Here is a 22,058-nt window from a genome sequence, read left to right as displayed (position 1 = left end):
TTGGCACCTGGTTTGAAGGCTGTGAAGAGAGCTGTGTGAGTTTTAGATTACTGGTGTGAGGGAGGGCATTGAGCTTCTCATCAAAAGGTGGCTTTGTTCAGCCAGACTGTACTTTATCTGTGTGTATGTGTGGAGTCAGTCAGGGATACTCTCGGAGTTTCACACTCCCCTTTGATATTCTCCATCGGCATGAGGTTTCGATCGCATTGTGATGCGTACGCCGCACCATCACAGCATGGGACTGTGTATACATGTGGGTCATGTCAACGATGTTACATGAATTCCTAGTCAAAAGCTGTGGTCTATATTTGTTACCAAGTTTGAAAACCCAGTTTAAATACATGAAACATAGGGAATTAAAAAAACAACAGCAATGCTTAATCACACATTACATCTGAACCTAAAGAGGCAAACATTACCTTCAGGGGCGTTCAGATGCATCGTTTCCATGGGACCTATAAAGGCGTAACGCATTCCCAGTCCCTCTGACATCACCAGGTCGATATCCTTCACTGATATAACACCATCCTGTCAGATAAAGACAGAAAAGGAAAAACAAACGTATTTAATGAGAACTTTTTTGATAGGTTTGAATCCTTTACTAAAGGATTCAAGTTTTTTCTTTCAGATATTTCTATACTACCTCAAACTACAAAGTATTTTATGTGCATTTGATGCCATAGACCAGGAAACCCCAAAGTTGGTCCTCGAGGGCTGCTGTCCTGCAGGTTTTAGAGGTTTCCTCGCACCAGCAAAGCCAATTCTAATTGAAAGCTTATTAACAAGCTTTTGCTGAACTGCAATCATCATACTAAGCTGTGCTAAAGAAGGGAAACCTCTAAAACCTGCAGGACAGCGGCCCTCCAGGACCGACTTTGGGGATGCCTGCCATAGACCAACACAAAGTAGTACACATGTCAATGATCTTCTTCCTTGAAAGAAAGCTAAAGGTCAGCCAGACTGAATGTAGAGAGTCCCTGAATATAGATGTTCAAGTCTAGGTTCTCATTCTAAAATTAACGTGCTTTGATCTAAACTAGTCTATTGTAGATTTGGTTTTAATCTTTGGGGCCATCTTATCACCTTGTATGAATAAAATAGAAAATTGACGCTCGTATTCTCCATTGTTCGTATATTGCTACTACTATCACTGTTAGAACCATAATAATGACAGAAACACAGTTCTACTCGGTATGTTGTCCATAAACCTTTGGTGTTATCAACCCTGAAAAGTGGAATGTGTACGACTAAGTAACAGTTAGATAAATACTAAAGAAAAGCTAAGAACAGTAAAAGCAGGGAAGTTCAACTACTGTTGATGTGTGTGGCAGCCATCTTGAATGCGGACGTCTGTTATGGTTGCGCTTTTTCTAACTTTCTGACTCTCTGAAGTGTTCCAATTGACATTTCTTACTTGGAGGTCGGAAATTGCGACTACTGAATGCATCATTAGTTCCATCTCTATCTGCTCTGGCCAAGTTCCCCACAGCATCATGATGCCGCTGCCATGTCTCACAGAGGTAAAGCTGTTCTCAGGGTGATGTGCTTTGTGACCTTTGCACTACAAATATTGAATTTGTAAGTCTGAAGGTTTCATTTCAATTTAATCTCACCATTGTTCCAACATGACTATATTTTAACCCTCTTTCAAGAAGGCTTGATTGGTGGAGTGTTTCCCCGCCATCATATTCCCCCCACCAAAGCCTTCAGTTCCGCAGCCCCTTATGGCTTGCTAATCTGAGTAATTCAAATGTTTTGGTAAAGGTAGATTGAATAATAGTCTATGAGATGCTACAGGTTGGTAATCTGTGGTATGACCTACACCCTGATGTGCACATAACTTTCTTTCTTACCCATCTGTTGTGTTCCCTGAAATTTATAATTTACTAATTAGATGCATCATAAAAAGCTTTTACATTTTTTTAGGTGTCAGAGTAAAAAGGACCGAAAAAGTAAATGCAATATTTTCAAGGAAGACACCAGTAAAAAAAAAGGGTGTCAGATTAAAGACTAAGAAGGTAAGGACATCTTCTTTTAGAGCAGTTCAACAAAGCTCTTACTTTTTTTTCTGATGTTTTATCATTGCCAAATTGTTCTTGATCCCCACTAAATGGTCTTGCTATACAGTTTCCCTAATCCACCCTCTCTGTGTCCTCAGAATTGTTTGCAGGGAGGGGACAGCTGAGGACAGAGCGACAGAAAGGGAGCCAGGCAGAAGGAGGGGTTCAGGTATCTTTGGGTTTGAGATGCCTGTTGGCTGACCACAGAGGAAACAGATACAGAAAGGTAGAGGAATTGGACAGGGTCGCCTTTGTTCAGCTCCTGCATCCAACAACGGGGCTGTTATCTGAGAAAAATGGGGGTTGTGGGTGGGGCCTCTTCTCTTCAGTGATCACTGTGGGTAACGAGGTCCTTTCTCAGCTGCTCTGCTTTCCAGTGTTGGGCTCAACTCAAGGTCTGTTTAACCTGTGTGTTTGAGGGGTGAGGGAGAGTTCTCTTATGTAAGGAGGAACCTAAAATTGTCATTAATGTCTCAGCAAAGAGGTTTATGTCCCGTTGGATTTTCCTTTTTTTATTTTCCATGTTCTTTTCTTTATCGAAAGCTGTTCAGTGGAACAGATTTTAGTCTCATCTGACCATTACCAACAATGGCTATATTCTTTCCATTCTTCCATGACGACGTGGTCTGTGGAGCTCACATCTATTAAGTTTTCATCTCAACAGATTTCCCCCCCTGAAGCGTTCTGCTCTACAGCTCCATCTTAACAGGATATTTTGGCTTAATTCATGTTGTCATACAGGTTATATGTATGTGTTTGGTCCAACAATGCAAGAAGTGTCCAACTCACAAGAAGTGTCCAATCTTATTTTCAGCCAAAAAGTAATCCCTATCTTTACTTGAGATTGATATACCAAACAAGAGCAGATTCTGTAAGATTCTTACTCTTTACTGCACTGTTAGATTATTTGCACTTATGCTGAGTGGAATCTTCTGAAAAGAAGATAAAATATTTTAAGACTTTGACAATACTTATGTTCCTAACAGAGCACTTTGCTCTCAATCTGCAGGTTTACTAGTGGTTCCTAGAATTTGTTAAAGAAAAATGGGAGGCAGATATTTTAGTTATCAGGCTCCTCTTCTGTGGAACAAACCAGTTTTAGTCCATGAAGCAGACACCCTGTCTACTCTTAAGGGTAGGCTTACATCTTTCATTTTGATAAAGCTTTTAGTTAGAGTGGCTCAGGTTATCCTGGTTATCTATAGTTATGCTGCTATAGGCTTAGACTGCTGGAGGAGATAGGGACCCTTTTTTTCGTCATTCTGCTTCATGTTATCTCAATTCTCCCACTCTGAAGAATTTATTAATTCAATCTCTAACGTTCTGCTCTCTCTGCTTTTTCCCCTCATAGTAGCTTCATTTGTTATGTTCCCGTTTGGCTGAGACTCAATTCTGGAGATAAATATCAGCTGTGCTGCTGCCATCAACACCTTTGTTTATAGATGTTGGAGATGGGCCTGTTTTCCAGGCATTTATTTGAATTGTATTAATTAGTAATCAGATGTGAGTATTGAAGCCAAACAATGTGCTTAACCACTGTAGCCGTAAGGCTAGTTGAGTTTCAATATATATTCTTTCATTTGGAAACTGTATTTTGAATTTACTCTGGTTTCCCACACCAACGATATATTTATTTATTTTGATGAACATTTATCTTGAAAACAAATAAAACAGTTTATTTAAGTACTTTTCTATTGAACTGTTAAGTTTGTATCACTGAAGATTACATTTTGCATTAATGTACAGTTTTGCGATCTCTAATGGCACAATTTGTAAACTACAAGCAAAAATTTCCCCTCAAATGCAAAAGAAATGGTGCTATTTTCAGCTTTCAGATATTCTGGTCTATGCTCCAGTGGATGGTAAACATACATTCACTCTTCACTCACAGATTCATCCTTTAACACTAAAATGCAAAAACGTATTAATACTTTGCAAAAACTTTATATTAAGTAAATATTTTTGTCATTTACGGCATTGAAGGACATTTTTTTCCTGTCCTGATGTCACTTTTTCAGATATTTACAGATTTGTTGACATTTTTTAAGAGAAATCCAAGTCCCCCACAAGCTCCCCTCAGCTTGTATGGGAAGAAAATATTGAGAATTAATATTGAGAATTGAGCTTGAGCAGAATTTGCTCCATTAATTTGAGAGATCAGCATATTCAGTTCAAGTTCATCCATCCTTCCGTCTCATTTATTCTGCACAAAGCTCTCCCAATATAGGTTTGACAGTTTTAACTGAGTTTCTGAAACATATAAAATTGTGTTTGATCTTGATCGACTGATTTTGGGTATTTTCCTTCACTTTTGACTTGCTGCGCCTTTATGGAGAGGGTGTTTATGTATGGAATGATAATAGCCAAGAAAGTTGTTTTGAAGTCATGGAACCCAGATAAAGTGCCTCAGGTTAGAGGCATGGCTGACCGAGCTCACTCTGATCCTCTACATGAGAAAATTTCAGTATGACATCACGGGCTGTGATGATCAGTTTAGGAATTACTGGGAGTTGTTCCCGGAGAATTTTACGCAGAATGAGATGCAAAGAGAGCCCTGATGTAGGATCTGAGATGTTTTTTTTTTTAAATATTATGTGTATAACGTAATACTGTCCCCAATTAATGGCATAAAAAACATTTTTACATAAAAATGGTCCCTCCTTTCATTAGAATATAAGCAGATGCATAAAATCCCCCCTCTCACAAAGGGATTAACAACATTTTTTTCGACGTGTTATTGGAGGAAAGCAAAGCAGATTACATGAATTTGATGCAGATAGCATCAAATAGCTTTAAAACAAACGTTGCTTTTCTGATCATTTTAGTAACGAAAAGTGAATTTATCAAATAAAATGCAAATCCTTTTCAGAATTTAGGAATTAGAATTTTTCAAATTTCAACTCGGCCATCCATCTTCAGTGATCAGAATGACGTTGCATTCCCACCTTTATAAACAGCTGCCAACAGTGAATAAGATTTACAATGATGTGCAAACATCTTCAGTACTTCTATGCTTCCTTTCATTCAAGTATTTTTAGACGTAGACTGACTTTGTCATTTTGTATTAACAGAGTGTATACAAATATAAATCACGTTCAGTACAGCTCTTAAGACATTTCCATTTTTTAAAGTGCAGCAGTGAAAAAAAGTAAGCAGCATTGATAAATGTAAACATAAGACTGTATAAAAGTTATTTCTTTTTTGTGTTCTTTTTTTATTTATGTTTTCTTATGTAATGTTTCTTTAGGCTTATTGAAGGTTTCTTTTGCCTAAACAAACTAGCAGCCACTTGGAAAGTCTCCCTTTAATGGTCTCAGTTCTTGGTGTGTAGGCGCGCTCACACATGCCGATGCCCTCAGCACCAGTGGACGTGACAAAAACAGCTGAAATGCCCCAGTAGGCTGCATTAATGAGACATATGTATGTAAATCTGTTTAGTTAGATGCTTATTGAGCCTCCAAACCACGTTTTTGATCCTTGCAAAAGGCTTATAGTTTCCTCCTGTTTGTGTTGCTTCAGCTGTTTGACAATAAGAACCTGTCTGAGCTGACACAAAGGATCCCCAGAAAAAGAAATAGTTTCAAGTTTAGTGGTTTGTTTTTGAACAGTGTCAAGAATAATAATAATTACAGTTCTTTTTGTTGAGGAATGTTTAACACCAAACCAAGCAACAGGAAATATTAGGTTTGTTTTACATCAAGATTCCTCTGTAGTTTGAGGTGTGCTCTGTTGCTTGATGAGCACCCAACATGTCTTACATTACTGAGATGCTTAAACAAAAGTAGCTACGCCTTTATGAAGTTGAACGTAACTTCCTCTTCCCCACCCCACCCCACCCCAACACTTTACCAAGAGGCACGACCGGGTCTTAAGTCTCAAGTAAAGACTAATAAGCTACAGGTTAAGTTCAAGTCCTATTGGTTTAAATTTTGAGATTAAGTGATGATAAGCTACCCCTTCAAGTGTAACTAAACCTGATGTAATAAAAAAAAAAGACCAGGGGTTTTGGTCAGGGATCAGATATATCAGAATATACACTGCAAACATGTAAAGTACAGTAATTAATTCCTTTTTTGAAATAAGTATATTTTTACTTGTTTTGAGCAGATAAGTAATCAAAATTTCCAATAACATAAGATTAATTACATTTAGAATAAAAAACCCATCTCTATAATCTTATTTTATATCTAATCTAATACCTAATTATCTCAGTTTAAGGGCAAATATACTAATTCTATTGGCAGATCATCTTATTAACCTGCTCAAATTAAGATTAGTACACATTTTTTTTACATATTTACTTAGTTTTAGATTGACGCAGTGTGTTAGACTGCCTCTAAAATCACTGATATTAGAAAGCTCACATTTTGCTTCTGTTTAAAGTTTATGTAATTCCAAAATATAAGAAGTGGGTCAGTTGTTCTCAACCTGAGGTTATTAACTACTTTTCTCTTTTTTAAGAAATATTACTTGATCAAGCTTTTCTATCATTGCACAATATAAATAAGTAATAAAAGTATGTCTGATTCATGCTGACATCATTTCAGGTCAACATTGGTCCATATTCAAAGGCACAATATCAGCATCGTATCGGAAACTGAGAAGTTTTGTTGGGACACTCCTAGGCTGTGGTCATCAAAGAGCCAGTGAAATTCTCACTATTAAATACCTAAATACCTCACTTTGTTCACAAGTTCAACTCCTCACTCGCCACATCAACGTTTGTCTGAGCGAGATATAATGGTGTGCTCTTTTTGTCGGAATCCCACGTAGAGCCGTGTTTTTGTCATTGCTAAGCAACTAAAAGTGTCAGAGGAGCAAAATGGAAACAATAGGGAACACCAGCACAACATGAAATTCAAAAGTGGGAGGTGGGACGAGTAAATACATTGGAATTGTCCCAGTTTCAAAATGCACCTTTGCACTAAAACGATGCAGAAATGTTTCCACTTTACCAGTTTAACCGGTTGAAAAATTAGAAGCAGTAGCTACATTTCAACCTGCAGAGGGCAGCACTAAGAAGGTTTCAAGCCAGATATTGCAGGATTAAAGGGGTCATAGAATGCAAAACCGAGTTTACATTGTCGTAGATGAATGAACGACAGTTTAGTGGATGAAATGGACGTACGGAGAGGTTCACCTTCTTTCTATGCAAATCTCACAATGCTAAACTTCCACCATAAAACGGGCGAATCAAAACGAAGCGCAGAGTTGAGGTAAACTCTGAGATGTTTCCTTATTTGGTTCTGGCCTTTATTTTTGGTTCTGGTTCACTGGCCCAAGGGAGGGGGGGTATGAAGTGTGTATGAAGTATGAGCCACCCTTCCTCAGCCGGAGGCCGTTAAGGGAGGCGGGGGGAGGCACAGGGCCGTCGGTGTCCAGGCTACTGTCACCAGGTGGGGTTGGGTTGCTCCGTTCCCCACTGGCTCCCTGCCCCCATCGGCCGGGGTTCCCGGACCAGCCCTGGTGCTGACTGCTCGGTTCAAATGCCCGGTGTGTTTTGACTACGTGCTGCACTGTAGTCGACCAAAATCTTGCACGATTTTGATATTCCCCCCCCGGACAATTTTTTAGGTATGAAAAGTAGGACATGTCCGGGAAAAAGAGGACGTCTGGTCACCCTACCATATCAACAATTTGATGTTACAGTGTGTGAGTGCTTGTTGCCATGATGCGTCTTTGCTCAGTAGCTTCGCTCGTTGTAAACCAATTATAAATATTCATGAGCACCATAAAAGGAAGAAAACCTGTCATTTCATTCTAGGGCTTTAAACCAGGTTTGCATTAGGTCTCATAGAACAGCAAATATGCAATTTTCAGCCCAACCAATGTTACCCTGTTCAGAGACTTTAAGGACCAGCAACAAATACCCTATATAATCATTCTATGACCCCCTTTAGCCAATCTTATACAGAAAAGCGTTTAAATGTTCATGACATCAGGAAACGACAAATGATAGGGATAATTGTTTTCTTTAAACTATTATTTTTCCAATACTTTTTGGACTTTAATGATCATGTTCAGTCATTTAAGTAAAGAGGCTCAAGTCACAAGTCTTTAATAAAGTATTTCCTAATATATCCAAGTCAACTATGAAATAATCAAATCTGTGTCTGGGGTTTGACTCCAATCAATCCATATCTCTGCCTCAACAAGACTAGGCTACAAAGGAAAATATAACAAGCACAAAACCAGAGAAGCTGATGATGCTGTTATCATCAGTGGTTTAACCGGAGGAAATCGATCAGCAGTAAATATTGACGAGATCTTCACTACAATTCAATTACAGAGACTGTTGTTAACTCAAAATAAATTAAGCTGTTTGATCACTTTTAAAACTTGTTATAAATTGTTTAAATTCAATTTAGTTTATTTTTATAGCGCCAATGCATGACAAATCATCTAGAGACACTTTGCAAAAAGAATTGAATCAGATCATATAGTCCACATGTGTCAAACTCAAGGCCCGCGGGCCAGATGTGGCCCGCCATGTCATTTTATGTGGCCCGCTAGAACTCCCACAGCCGTCATTTTGATGGTTCTGAGATTTTAAAGGGAAAGAACTATATTTAAAATTAAATTTATGTTGCTCATGTTAACTGACTTTTCCTGTTTCTATATTTCCTTCATTTTCACTTAGTTTNATGAACGACAGTTTAGTGGATGAAATGGACGTACGGAGAGGTTCACCTTCTTTCTATGCAAATCTCACAATGCTAAACTTCCACCATAAAACGGGTGAATCGAAAGGAAGCATCAAGTTGACGTAAACTCTGGGATATTTCCTTATTTGCTTCTGGCCTGTATTTTTGGTTCTGGTTTACTGGCCCAAGGGAGGGGGGGTGTGTGAAGTGTCGACTGCTGGGCCGCTGACTGGACCGGACCTCAGCAGAGAGCCATGAGCCGCCCGTCCTCAAATGGAGGAAGGGGGCCGGGGGCCAGTAAGGCTACTGTCACCAGGTGGGCTTGGGTTGCTCCGTCCCCCGCTGGCTCCCTGCCCCCATCGGCCGGGGTTCCTGGACCAGCCCTGGTGCTGACTGCTCGGTTCAAATGCCCGGTGTGTTTTGACTACGTGCTGCACTGTAGTCGACCAAAATCTTGGACGATTTAGAAATTCCCCCCGGACATTTTTTTAGGTATGAAAAGTAGGACATGTCCGGTAAAAAGAGGACGTCTGGTCACCCTACCATATCAACAATTTGATGTTACAGTGTGTGAGTGCTTGTTGCCATGATGCATCTTTGCTCAGTAGCTTCACCCGTTGTAAACCAATTTAAAAATTCATTAGCATACCATAAAAGGAAGAAAACCTGTCGTTTCAATCTAGGGCTTATAACCAGGCTTGAATTGGGGCTCATAGAACAGCAAATATAGAGCCACTTTGCAAATTGTCATCGTAGGTGCATGTCTACCGTGAAAGACATGATCTAAAAAATATCCAGAAATCACAATATATGATTTTAAAAAACTATTTATTTGTATGATACAGCTGCAAATAAGTATTTGAACACCTGAGAAAAATCAATCTTAATATTTGGTACAGTAGCATTTGTTTGCAATATAGAGGTCAAATGAACAGGTGTCTTTATGCAGCTAACGACCTCAAACAGGTGCATCTAATTTAGGATAATAAATGGAGTGGAGGTGGACATTTTGAAGACAGNGTCACTTGAATAAGTTATAATAAATAATGAGTTATTTAACATTAAGGAGTAGTTACATTTATTTTACATTACATTCAATTACATTTAGTTACATTTATAAGTTACATCTGGCTGGCCCTTTAAGGACAGCAATTACGCTGATGTGGCCCTCAGAGAAAATGAGTTTGACACCCCTGATATAGTCAGATTGGTGTTTCAAGAAGCTACTTTGGTAAATATCAGATTCTGAAAACAAATAAACGAATCATGGAGGGGTCTGAAATGGTCATCGTAGGTGCATGTCTACTGTGAGAGACATGATCTAAAAAATATCCAGAAATCACAATATATGATTTTTTTAAACTATTTATTTGTATTCCGTAAAAGTTTAAAAAACAATCTACTGGACTTGGTTTCCAAGGTTTGAAGAAATGTCTGGATCCACAGTGAGTTTGAGGCTTTATAGAGACAAGGCCTTGTATTGCTTGGAATACATTTATTTGTATGATACAGCTGCAAATAAGTATTTGAACACCTGAGAAAATCAATGTTAATATTTGGTACAGTAGCATTTGTTTGCAACTACAGAGGTCAAACGTTTCCTGTAGTTTTTCACCAGGTTTTCACACACTGCAGGAGGGATTTTGGCCCACTCCTCCACACGGAACTTCTCTAGATCAGTCAGGTTTCTGTGCCGTCGCTGAGAAACACGGAGTTTGAGCTACCTTCAAAGATTCTCAATTGGGTTTAGGTCTGGAGAATGGCTGGGCCGCGCCAGAACCTTGATATGCTTCTGCCAGAGCCACTCCTTGGTTATCCTGACTGTGTGTTTCGGGTCATTGTCATGCTGGAAGAGCCAGCCTCCACCCATCTTCAATGCTCCAACTGAGGGAAGGAGGTTGTTCCCCAAAATCTTGCAATACATGGCCCCGGTCATCCTCTCCTTAATACAGTACAGTAACCATGTCCCACGTCCAGAAAAACACCCCAAAGCATGATGCCTACACCCCCATGCTTCACAGTATGGATGGTGTTCTTAGGATGTTACTCATCATTCTTCCTCCTCCAAACCCAGTTGTTGGAATTATGACCAAAATTTCAATTTTGGTCTCATCTGACCACATGAATTTCTCCAATGACTCCTCTGGATAATCCAAATGGTTACTGGCAAGCTTAAGACAGGCCTTGACATGTGCTGGTTTAAGCAGGAGAACCTTCCGTGCCATGCATTATTTCAAACCAAGACATCTTAGTGTGTTACCCACAGTAACCTTGGAAACCAGCTCTGTTCAGGTCATTGACCACCTCCTCCCTTGTAGTTCTGGGCTGATTTCTAACCTTTCTTAGGATCAATGAGACCCCACGAGGTGAGATCTTGTATGGAGCCCCAGTCCGAGTGAAATTGACAGTCATGTTTAGCTTCTTCCATTTTCTAATAATTGCTCCAACAGTGGACCTTTTTTCACCCAGCTGCTTGGCGATTTCCCCCATAGCCCTTTCCAGCCTTGTGGAGATGTACTTTTTAGTCTCTAGTGTCTTTGGACAGCTCTTTGGTCTTGGCCATGTTAGTAGCTGGATTCTTACTGATTGTATCTGGTGAACAGGTGTCTTTATGCAGCTATCGACCTCAAACAGGTGCATCTAATTTAGGATAATAAATGGAGTGGAGGTGGACATTTTTGAAGACAGACTAACATGTCTTGGAGGGTCAGAATTCTTGATGATAGACAAGTGTTCACACTTGTTTGCAGCTGTATCTACAAATAAATATTTGGATTTGTTTTTAAGATTATGTCTCTTACAGTGGACATGCACCTATGATGACAATTTCAGACCCCTCCATGATTTCTAAGGGGGAGAACTTATTTAAATACTTATTGTATGCTGCAAATATTGCATTGTATTAGTGGACGTCAGTCAGTAACTTAAGTAGATAGAAGTGCTACGCTAGAGAAGGCTATAATTAAATCCAATTATGCAGAAAATGAATCATTAGGTTCCACTGAACGTAAGGTGCCCTGCTCTGCTGGAAAAACTGCATATTAAAAGTACACACTGTCTACGTAGGATATGCAAAACAACATGTTCTAAAAGAGGTGCAGCTGGTACTGTAAAGGGTGTTGTGCTCTTGTTCTGGCATCTTCTCTTGGCTCTCCTTTTAATTCTGTTGTAATAGAGAACATAACACCGTGGGATTCACCCAGCTGGAGCGTCTTACCTTTTCACCAACCGGGACCCACAAGGAGCCTCAAAGCTCCTTCTACTCCACAATAGCGGCAATAAAGCAGCCCTTTGGCGATAAGGAATGTTCTCTAGATCTAAATCTGAATGTCCACAGTTCAGTGCAAAATCTCAAATATCATGCAGTGGATGCAGGACTCCAGCATAGAAAGGCTCATCTGCACAATAAGGAAATATGCTTGAACTAAATATATTTCCTTGAATTCTTAGAAGTGAAAGGTTATTTCTAAATAGCAGTGACTAACTCATTAAGTGTTCTTACCCGACTGCATGCCTACTTGCCTCATCCTTGAACTAAAAATCCACTTGTTCGTTCAGTGACTTTTTAAAATCCCACAGCTGTGAGAAGATTAGGAACTTTACTGCACAAACTAACCTCATGAAGTAAAACACACAAAATCTATTAGTCTTAAACACCGATTCAGAGAAACTTCCAGCTGACAAATAAGCTCTATTTGTTTAGATATATGACACAAAAGGATCTCAATAAAATATAGGAATATATGCAGCTTTATATCAATTTAGTCTAAATTTAAAAAAACAAAGCTGCCTTCCATTGAAGGCAAACCTGTTGCATAACGTTTGCATTAATGGTCTCACAGCAAACCATCCCAGCAGATCATCCTTCCATACAGCATCACCAGCTAAAAAGTGTTTTAATAACAGCTTATTGACGTGGTAACCAGCATGTTCTGTGGAACAAACAGGAACGTTCCACAATTTTTCTCTTCAAATTTCCGACATTGCTTTTGAAAAACTGCGTTTTTTGTTTTTGTTTTTAAGTTACGGCTGAAAATTTTAAATTTAATAGTACTGATGATGAAATAAAAAAAAATTAATTCAGCCATTCATTCAATTGTGCCGCCATGCACTGAAAAATTTAAATATAATTAAGTCTACTCTTCTTGAAATAAGTTTATTTGAGGAGGTCAGGAAGACAGTTTGCCAATGGAATTAGATATTAGATTATTACCAGAAGAAATAAACAACTCTTATCATCTTATCTTAAGTGTATTCTTGTAGGAATATATCTTATCATATTTAATCATCTTATTTTAAGGGCAGAAAGACGTATTTCATTGGCAGATAATTTATTCACCTGCAAAAATTAAGGGTAAATACACAAAACTCTTATTTATTTATAGATGAGCTTTTACAGTGTACAGTTCTCTTCAGGCTTTCTCCTTTAACTTCACAAAATAAGTGATATTTAAAGTAACTTTTTCCTTCTTATTTTACCTTATTGTGCTGCTACTGCCACTATGTGTACAGATGCTGCTACACTGCAATTTCCCAACTTATAAATAAAGTAAGTGAGTAAATAAGTAAGTAGGTAATTAAGTATTAAGTAAGTAAGCAAAAAGTATAAGCAAGTATAAGTCTAAGTAGTAAGTATAAGTGAGTATGTGTAAGTATAAGTAGGCTAAGTATAAGTTTAAGTAATTATAAGTATCAATATATGTGTGAGTAAGTAAATATAAAGTATAAGTAAGTATGTCTGAGTAAGTAAGTATAAGTAAGTATAAGTAAGTATAAGTTTAAGTAAGTATAAATAAGTAAGTATAAAGTATAAGTTTAAGTAAGTATAAAGTATAATTATAAGTGTTAGTTAGTGTAAGTAAGTAAGTATAACTATAAGTAAGTATCAGTATATGTGTAAGTAAGTATAAAGTATAAGTAAGTATAAGTCTAGGTAAGTATAAAGTACTAGTATAAAGTATAAGTGTAAGTAAGAATCAGTATATCTGTAAGTAAGTATAAAGTATAAGTATAAAGTGTAAGTGTAAGTAAGTGTAAGTTTACATAAGTATACGTTTAAGTATAAGTAAGTGTAGGTTTAAGTAAGTATAAGTGTACGTAAGTTTAAGTAAGAAAGCAATCAGTCAGTAAGTCTTTTTCCCAAAATGTAAAAAAAGCTAGGAACAGATACCCAAAGAGCTATTGTGTTTTTTTTTATATCACTTCTATGAAATGTAGAGTTTGGAAGGAATTAACTGAGAAATTTGCTCTCAAACAAAATGTCAGATTAATATCAGTCCTTTATGCAGAATGATGAGTTTTAAACAAAGTGAAAGCCTATGCAGTTAGGACACAAAAAAAGAAAAGCAAAACAGCATTTAGGAGATTTATTTAAAACAAGGGCATCTAGCACTGAGCCCAGCTCTGGTTAACTGAGGGAAACACTGCAGGTTATTTAGGTGATGGACCCAGAAAACTCTGACTAATATAACTTTACTTTAACATTATCGGTTTAATAACTGTTAGTTTGTTTTGAGCAGATTATTAAACTTTAAAAACCAAAAACTGTTGCATTTTTAACCAATAAGATTAACATAAAATTTCCAAAACTATTTGCTTATATGAAAGTTATCAATTATTACTGCAAAGTTAAAACAGCAAAGTTAAGTTAATAAAGCTGTGCTTCTAATATAGACAATGTAGGGCTGAAACAATAGATTGAATTAGTCGCAATTAATCGATTATAAAAATATTTTCAACAAATTTAGGATAAAATCATTCTTAGAGTATTCAGGGTTTAAAACATGCTAGCTAAAAGCTAAAAGAATGAACTATTCAGACCTGTAATTCTGCCTAATTTGCATTAAAATGAAAAATCTATCTAGAACTCTTCAAGTTTTTCAATTCTTTAAAAAACATAAATAAACATAATTGCAATTTTGTTAGCATTAAACTGAGTTTTTTTTAATGTTTTTTCCACTTAAATTAGTTTAAAATGTGTATTGCTGTTTCTATTTTTGGTTAAAAAAAAATTGTTTATCATAGGAATTTATCAAAGGTATCTAATTTTGGATTAATGGATTAATTTAAAAAAATGATCAATAGCTGCAGCACTAATCCAATCAGAAGAAGCATAAATCCATACTGAGGTCAGTGACAGCGTGCCATCAGGGTGCAAATGTTGATCAGGTTTTATCATATGATTTAATTTAATCGTTAATGAGGTAAGCCTACTGCCAAAATTACTTAGTTTTCAGATGATGAATCCTTTCTCCGGACTACATCCCCCAGAATGCTGTGCGGTTCTGGATCAGAGTACAGTAGATGCATAAAGCATTCTATTAGACTAATTCTGATATTGGGTGTCTATTGGGAAACATATCGATATTGCCTTAATGCTCTGCCTAAAATGTTAAATGTTGGACCTTTTTGTTCAGTGAAGCTCATGTTTTCTAGATCTACATTGAGTCAACAATGCCCCACAGTTATCAATGCAAACAACCTGATGCAACTAAAAGCATCACATGAATGTCAATAAACAGCTCAGGAAGAAGGCCTGCTTTGACTCCCAGAGACAAACATGAACATGTTCTGGGGAAGAAAGATCACTTATAGATGCATCTTCAGATTTCTGAAACTGTTTCCATTCATTGTTGCTTTTAGACTGGATTACTGTAACATGCTCTTTTTTTAGTGATATGTCCATTAGGTGCCTTTAGTTTAGTACAAAACGCTGCGGTGAGACTTCATAATGGAAAAACAGATTATTGTATATTGACTGCAAAAATGTTCTAAAAATACGTACAAGTTTCTTAAAATAAACGTATTCAATCTCCTAATTTCAGTAGGTAAATAAGATGATTTGCTGATGGAATAAGTATTTTTACCATTCAAATAAGATCATTAGATATTATGCACCTGAAATAAGAAACTGCAGTTGTGTTTTTCTTATTTTTTTACTTACATATATTTAAACTTTTTGCAGTGTTACTCCCATTTTAACCCCACTTGGTTTGCCACCTGCATGGATCAGGATCTGTTCATAATGTTATTTTATTTGCTTTGAAAACTTGTAAAGAATGATTTTGTTTCTCATTTAAACACAAATGTAACACATTAGAATTACATACTGAAAATAACTCTCCTTATATAGTAAATATGCATACAACATAGATAGACACATTACTAACAATACTGACAAGAGTCAGAACATTGAAACAAAGACAATGACTTTATGCCGAGAGTAAAAAGAAAAGTACTATAATAACATGACTTCAGCAAGAAATAAACCCAACAGGCTCTTCAACAAGACCTCTCCCTGACACATACCTGAACCAGCCTCCATGACTCAGCAATAATAGCAGCTTGAACTCTGTTGAGAGCAAAGCCATCTATCTCTTTCTTCAGAAGGACCGGTGCCTGGCCGACCTGAAAGAAAAGGCATACGGATCTCAAGCATATGTAAAAAAGAGATGAAATCAAAGATCTAAAACTTTTTCCACATACACAATATGACCATTTCCCTCAAAAATTGTTCACAAACCAATCTATGATAGGAAGCACTGCTCCTTTGCTGAGATAATCCATGCCCCCTCACAGGTATGCCATATCGATGCTGATTGGACACCATGATTGTTGTGACTTAGACTACCCACAATAAAAGGCTATATATATATATATATATATATATATATATATATATATGTTTGTTGTCGACCTGTAGTATGGCTAAATGACCATTCTAAAAGAGTCTAACCTGTTAGCTACTGAGCACAGCTAGCCACAGTGCTACCCAGCTCCCCCCTTTATATCATAGTCTAACAGTTACTTTGTTCACCATAAAGATTGTTTTCAGTTTTTTATTGATCAGGTAAAACTTCATCGGTCATTAGAAACGCTAACAGTACAGATGCTCCCGACTCGGCACACTGACACAGAGTGATGTTATTATTGTTGCTGGGCAACCATAATGTTTTACATCATGTGGCAATGTTAAGCCAATCATGTAGCATATCGTCACTGGCATGAAGCAGAACTTGAGCAGGTCTGACCACCCGAGCAGATCTGGTACCTACACCGGCTCACCGACACCGCACCCAGTAGAAAGTAGAAAACTTTCGGCTACTTTAGATCGTCAGTGAAATGTAAAGTAATAGCAAATACAGGTAATAATATGTTGAGACTCCAAAAGAGATTTGATTCTTAAGAAACTGTTGCACTACAGTTTGTCCAAGTGGAGTTGCATATGTTGACATCAGAAGAAGGGGCAGGGCCCCAAGCAGATCCGGTACCTACACCGGCCCTGGCCCAACCTCCGCGCATCGGAGGGTACCCTCCTCCGGAGGGTGCACAGGGGGTTCAATGTCTCTGTCAGTATAGTAAACAGTCTTAGTAGTGGAAGCAAATTACCAATAAAAAACATGCTTTATTCTTTGCAAATGTACCTATAAAACACTAAAGACATTTAAAGCAGCTGACCTTTGCAAACATTTCATAGTCCATTTCAGAGCTGTCATTATTAAGAATTGCTGGATGGATTTTATCCAACTATAAAGAGCATTCACCCATAACAGCGATGTACTGGTTGCTTGGATTCATTCCTCTTTTTAAGCTTTAAAATCTTGCTCAATAAAGTCCTTCTTTGAAGAGATTTGTTTTAAGGAGGCAGCTTAATCAGGACTTAACTGCTGTCATACTGACAACAACTCAAAAAAAATCAATCCAACCGGCAGGGTAGGGTTTTCACAGGCGCCTGACGTCATATCCCATTATACTGACAAGTGATTGCATCACTCATCCATGTTCGGACTTAAATCACCCATGAACAGTTGAACCTGTAATCTGCACCTTGGTCATCAAAGAATGGGCGGCGTCCATAACGGCTGGCTTGGCCTCTGGGTGGGGCACCAGCTCGACCAGTCTTACATAGTAAGGTGGGTTTACCTGCAGTTAACAGGACACATGAAAGGAAAGCTGATTATGTCACACAACACGCCAGGACATGACCCTATGCAAACCTCTGAACAGAAACCTGACTGAAATCTGAAGTCTGTCAAAATATCATGCATAAAAGTTATACAAAATGAGATGGTCTGAAACTAATATAGTTAAACTATTTCACATTGTGTTTGGAAATGTAGCTCTTGCAAACGTATAATGAAGCTGTAAATCAGTAGAGATTGACTGATACATGTTTTTAAAGGCCGGTGCCGATTATTCAGACATCAATCTAACAGACACGATACATACTGCCGATATATTTGGGTCGATTCTTACATCAGCTGCCATATGTCTCTATTTTAATAAGCACTGTTCCCCTTCCTGAATTCTTTTAAACTAAAGTTTGTTTTATTTTTGGGTTGGTACCAACCGGATGGGACACAAGGCAGCGGCTTCTTTCCTGTACTTTAGAAAAGACGCTGCTCGGTACCAGGCAGGAGGTGGAGCTGCTCAGGATCACTTCTTTACCCACAAAACGTTCGATTTCCTGAAAGACGCCCTGCTTGACTTCAAGCTGCTCGAATACGCACTCCTGAAATGCATCAACATAAAGAATCAGAATTAGAAAAACCGTTTAATGAGGTACATTATAAAATTTAATTGAAAGAATAAAGAAAAAAATAAACTTTGTGAAGGTTAATGCAAAATACTCAAAATTTCAGATAACATTGGTTCAAATTCAGGATATGATGTATTACTATGACGTAATACTACACACTTTACTGTCCCTTAAAGCTGTTGTGGACTTAATAGTTAAACTTTGAGACAATAGAAATGCCACCATTAAAAAAATATTACTTTTACATGTAATGCAACATTTATGCAACAGCAAATTGAGTAAAAACAACCAAATCTGTTAAAAGGAAAAAAAAAACTACATAATGATAAAAAGATAAAAAGGCACAATGATAAAGTTGCACAACAAATAGCTTGTTAGAGAATCTTAAGGTTGAAATTTACTCCCACTATTAATTATAGTGAATCTTAAAAGCTGACACAAATTTTAGGTTTGCAGGAAATATAAACTCACAGGTTTACAGAGCAGTGACAAAGGATCAAATGGATAATTTTATTAAGACATCTCTCAGGGGAAGAATTAAAAAAAAAATCTACTGCTTTTTCTTCCAACAAAGAACAACAGATAACATGAAAAACATGAATATCCTTTTTGCAGATAAACTGCATACATTGGGCCATTAGAGCTTCTTGCAAATGGAATATGATTAAAACCTCCTTAGCGCTGCCCTCTATGGGTTGAAATGTGGCTACTGTTGAATTTTCCTTTAGCTTAAACAGTTCAGGTTTATATCACAGCTCCGTGTTTGAATCCTGCATTCGATTTACTTTGGAACTTGAATATCAGAGGTAACTGAAGCTGTGTGCTAACGTTTGAACGCTCTTCTTTTAGTCCAAAAACTGCATTTACATGGAACCTTAATGAGTTCATAGCGACCTGGTGACATGGGTATAGGCGTCTGTGCATCGTCTGCATAGTTATGATAACTTATGTTCTGAGTGAGGGAGAGGATGTAGAGAATGAATAAAAGGGACTCTAAGATGGACCCTTGGGGAACGCCTCATGTGATTTTGTGGTCTTAAAAAATGATATAGGCGCTCTGATAAAATAGAGTGATCAATAGTGTTGAGCTGTGCACTAAGGTCCAATAATACCAGCACTGTGATTTTTCAACAGTCTGCGTTTTACGGATGTTGTTGATCACCTTAACAGGCGGACAGTCTCTGTACTGTGTTGAGCATGGAAACCTGACTGGAAGACGATGAAGGGTTTAATTAAAGCACCTCATGTACCCTATCTCCCATGCATGCCATGCTTCCTTTTTAAATTGTTAATACTTTAAAACTTAATTTATAATTTCCAATAAAACTCATTTAGGTCTTTAACATGACAAATGTGAGGGTCCTCCTGAGTGATAAAACATAACTGTGGGTAATGGCCATTATTTTAAAAAATCATTTATTATCTAACTAAATTTATTTAGAGAACGAAGTTGGAAATTTTTTCCTAATTCTCTTTAGTTTTCAATAAATTTTTAATCCTTTGTTGCATACGAAGCAAGTTTGTCGTGTACGGTAGCTCACATGATTTGAGTTGTAAGATTTTACATTACTTAGAACTCACTCCTGGTTTCAAACAAAGACACAGAGTTTGTGGTAAATGACAGAAATCAATTAAGCAACGAACAACATTTCCCCTCCATAACCAGGAAGAAGCATTAAAAGTCCTCCAGTCTGTCTAAGACTCTAAAATCCAGTCTTTTTAATGATGTGTTTAAAATAAAGAATCATTAATAGATTAAAAAAGTAGCCTTAAAATAAACCTGCTATATTCCTGAGATTCTCTTCTACAATCGTAGCTGGATGACCTTATTTTCTCAGTGTCATAAGGCTTTACCTTAAGCTTGAATTTTTATATTTTTTATATTGCTGTTTTTATTTAGCCATTAGGAGTTACTCCTCAGCTTATTTCCAGTTGAATGCTCCTTTAAGTAGTGCAAAAAAAAAAAAAAAAAACACGTTTTTTTTAGTCGCCAAACACTCTGTTATCCGTGAAATTGGTATAAAGATTTTATTTAAAGAAATATGTCAAACTTTCAATTAAAAACCTTTATTTCAAAATTATCTGTTTGTTAACAGAACTTTGAACACATTTTAAAGGGTTAATGAGGTGATATTTATTTAATGAAGAGCAGAAAAAAGTGTGTTATACTGCCCCCTTCTGTCTGATTAAGGCAACTAGAGAACCAGGGATATTTTAGTATTGAGCCCAAAACCCCCAGTTCTCAGTCTATGATCAGATGTAGTTAATTTAAGTAAAAATAACACAAAAATAAGTTCTACTTGTTATTGAACAATTGTGCCCTGCTGTTGAAATAACCTGGAATAACTACAACAATTTGTTTAAACACAGCATGTCCTGCCCTGTGTTTCAATCTGAGTGTGAGAAATCCACTAAAAACAGCAATGGGGGAGCATATCCTATGCAGCCCTTGTTGCTTTTGTAAAAACTGATTCAGTCATGTGTTTTTTTCGTCCAGTTACCTGCACGAAAAAGGCTCCCTCCAGGGCCGGGGCCAAGTCTTCATAGCTGGAAAGCAGGGCAAGCTGCTGCGCGGCGGTGAGCTGCCCTCTCAGCATGTGGGCTTCTTCCAGCTCCTCCAGCTGCTTCCTGAACACATGTGAGCACAAATGAATAAATAAATAGCTGTAAAAACCAAAAAAGAAAAAAAACAAACAAACAAAAAACAAAATATTAATAGACTAAAAAATTTCCCAACCCTATTCTAAAGGTATCTAAAGCATATTTTCTAGAAGGAAATCTACAGAATCGGCGAACATATAAAATGTTTTTTTTTTAAGGATGTCAACTGGCTACAACAAAATCAACACAAAAATAAAAATTGAAAAATATAATAATAATAATAATGCCCGAAGAAACATAAATAACATCAGCTGCTGACCTTTAACCCTGGGGAGGGTCCTGCCTGCCATATAAAGCCTCCTAATGGCTCATAGGAGCCGTATTATGGTGGCAGGATGCTGCGAACATGCAGACAATGCACACGCCCTGCAGACGGGACATGGCAGCTAACGTGTTAATACCTTAGCATCTGTTTCTAGATATTTGTGACAAGCTCGTTCTGAATTAGCAGAGCTTGTATGTTTCCATTTTTGAGGTCCAGGTATCTTTTTACAAATAAAACCCTGAATGTACGGGAAACTATTTACTCTAAACCTTCAGATATAGAGGGTGGGATAGTGTGTGCCTCTATGTTTTTACTCTAATCAATCTGTGTATTATTCCCCTTTGGTCACTAAATCCTGGGATAGTGATTATTAATTTCTTCTACCATGTGGTTTGTATTCAGGGTTGCAATAGCTTCCTATTTTCAACCCAAAAACAACCTAAAACGACCCATATGGTATAGGGTATTCTATTTATCTATTTGTTACATTTATTTTGGTCACTTTTCTGGTCACTTTAGTTTATTCTTTGTCAGTATTTAATAACGTAACTCAGGTCTCTTAAGTTATTTTTCTTTACAACAATTTTGTTATGGTTAAAAAAGTTGGTTAAATAAAAATTTAATAGGAAGTCTGTGTTTGTGTTCTTTATTAAAATTAAATCATTTAGCAATATCATAAAATGTCCACACAGGGCTGCAGAAGATGTCTTTCAGTCATCAATGCTCACATTCAGCGACACACAGGAGCTCTTTCAAACTGGGCACCGTTTCATTCACAACACCTGTCCCATCAACCAGGAATCAGAATCAGAAATACTGTAAGAATCCAAGGGTGAGATTACTTTGGTTACATTACTCCATCTATAATAGAGTGACTAAAGGACCAGTTT

At 37.3% G+C, this 22,058-nt stretch overlaps 1 protein-coding gene across 1 annotated transcript in view; it reads right to left on the bottom strand.

The window, feature by feature from the left end:
• Positions 1-20,872, bottom strand: part of cryl1 (crystallin lambda 1) — a 34,505-nt gene extending 13,633 nt beyond the window's left edge. The window contains exons 1-5 of the mRNA XM_015378895.1: positions 20,744-20,872; positions 18,054-18,215; positions 17,531-17,626; positions 16,013-16,111; positions 420-528 (exon numbers count right to left, since the gene is read on the bottom strand). Coding sequence (XP_015234381.1) covers positions 420-528; positions 16,013-16,111; positions 17,531-17,626; positions 18,054-18,215; positions 20,744-20,839 — 562 coding nt within the window. The 5' untranslated portion in view covers positions 20,840-20,872. The remainder of the gene's footprint in view (positions 1-419; positions 529-16,012; positions 16,112-17,530; positions 17,627-18,053; positions 18,216-20,743) is intronic.
• Positions 20,873-22,058: the final 1,186 nt, after the last annotated feature.

The sequence above is a fragment of the Cyprinodon variegatus genome, unplaced genomic scaffold (assembly GCF_000732505.1).
Source record: "Cyprinodon variegatus isolate N-32 unplaced genomic scaffold, C_variegatus-1.0 Scaffold181, whole genome shotgun sequence".
NCBI lineage: Eukaryota > Metazoa > Chordata > Actinopteri > Cyprinodontiformes > Cyprinodontidae > Cyprinodon > Cyprinodon variegatus.
This window is presented reverse-complemented; position numbering and strand designations above follow the sequence as displayed.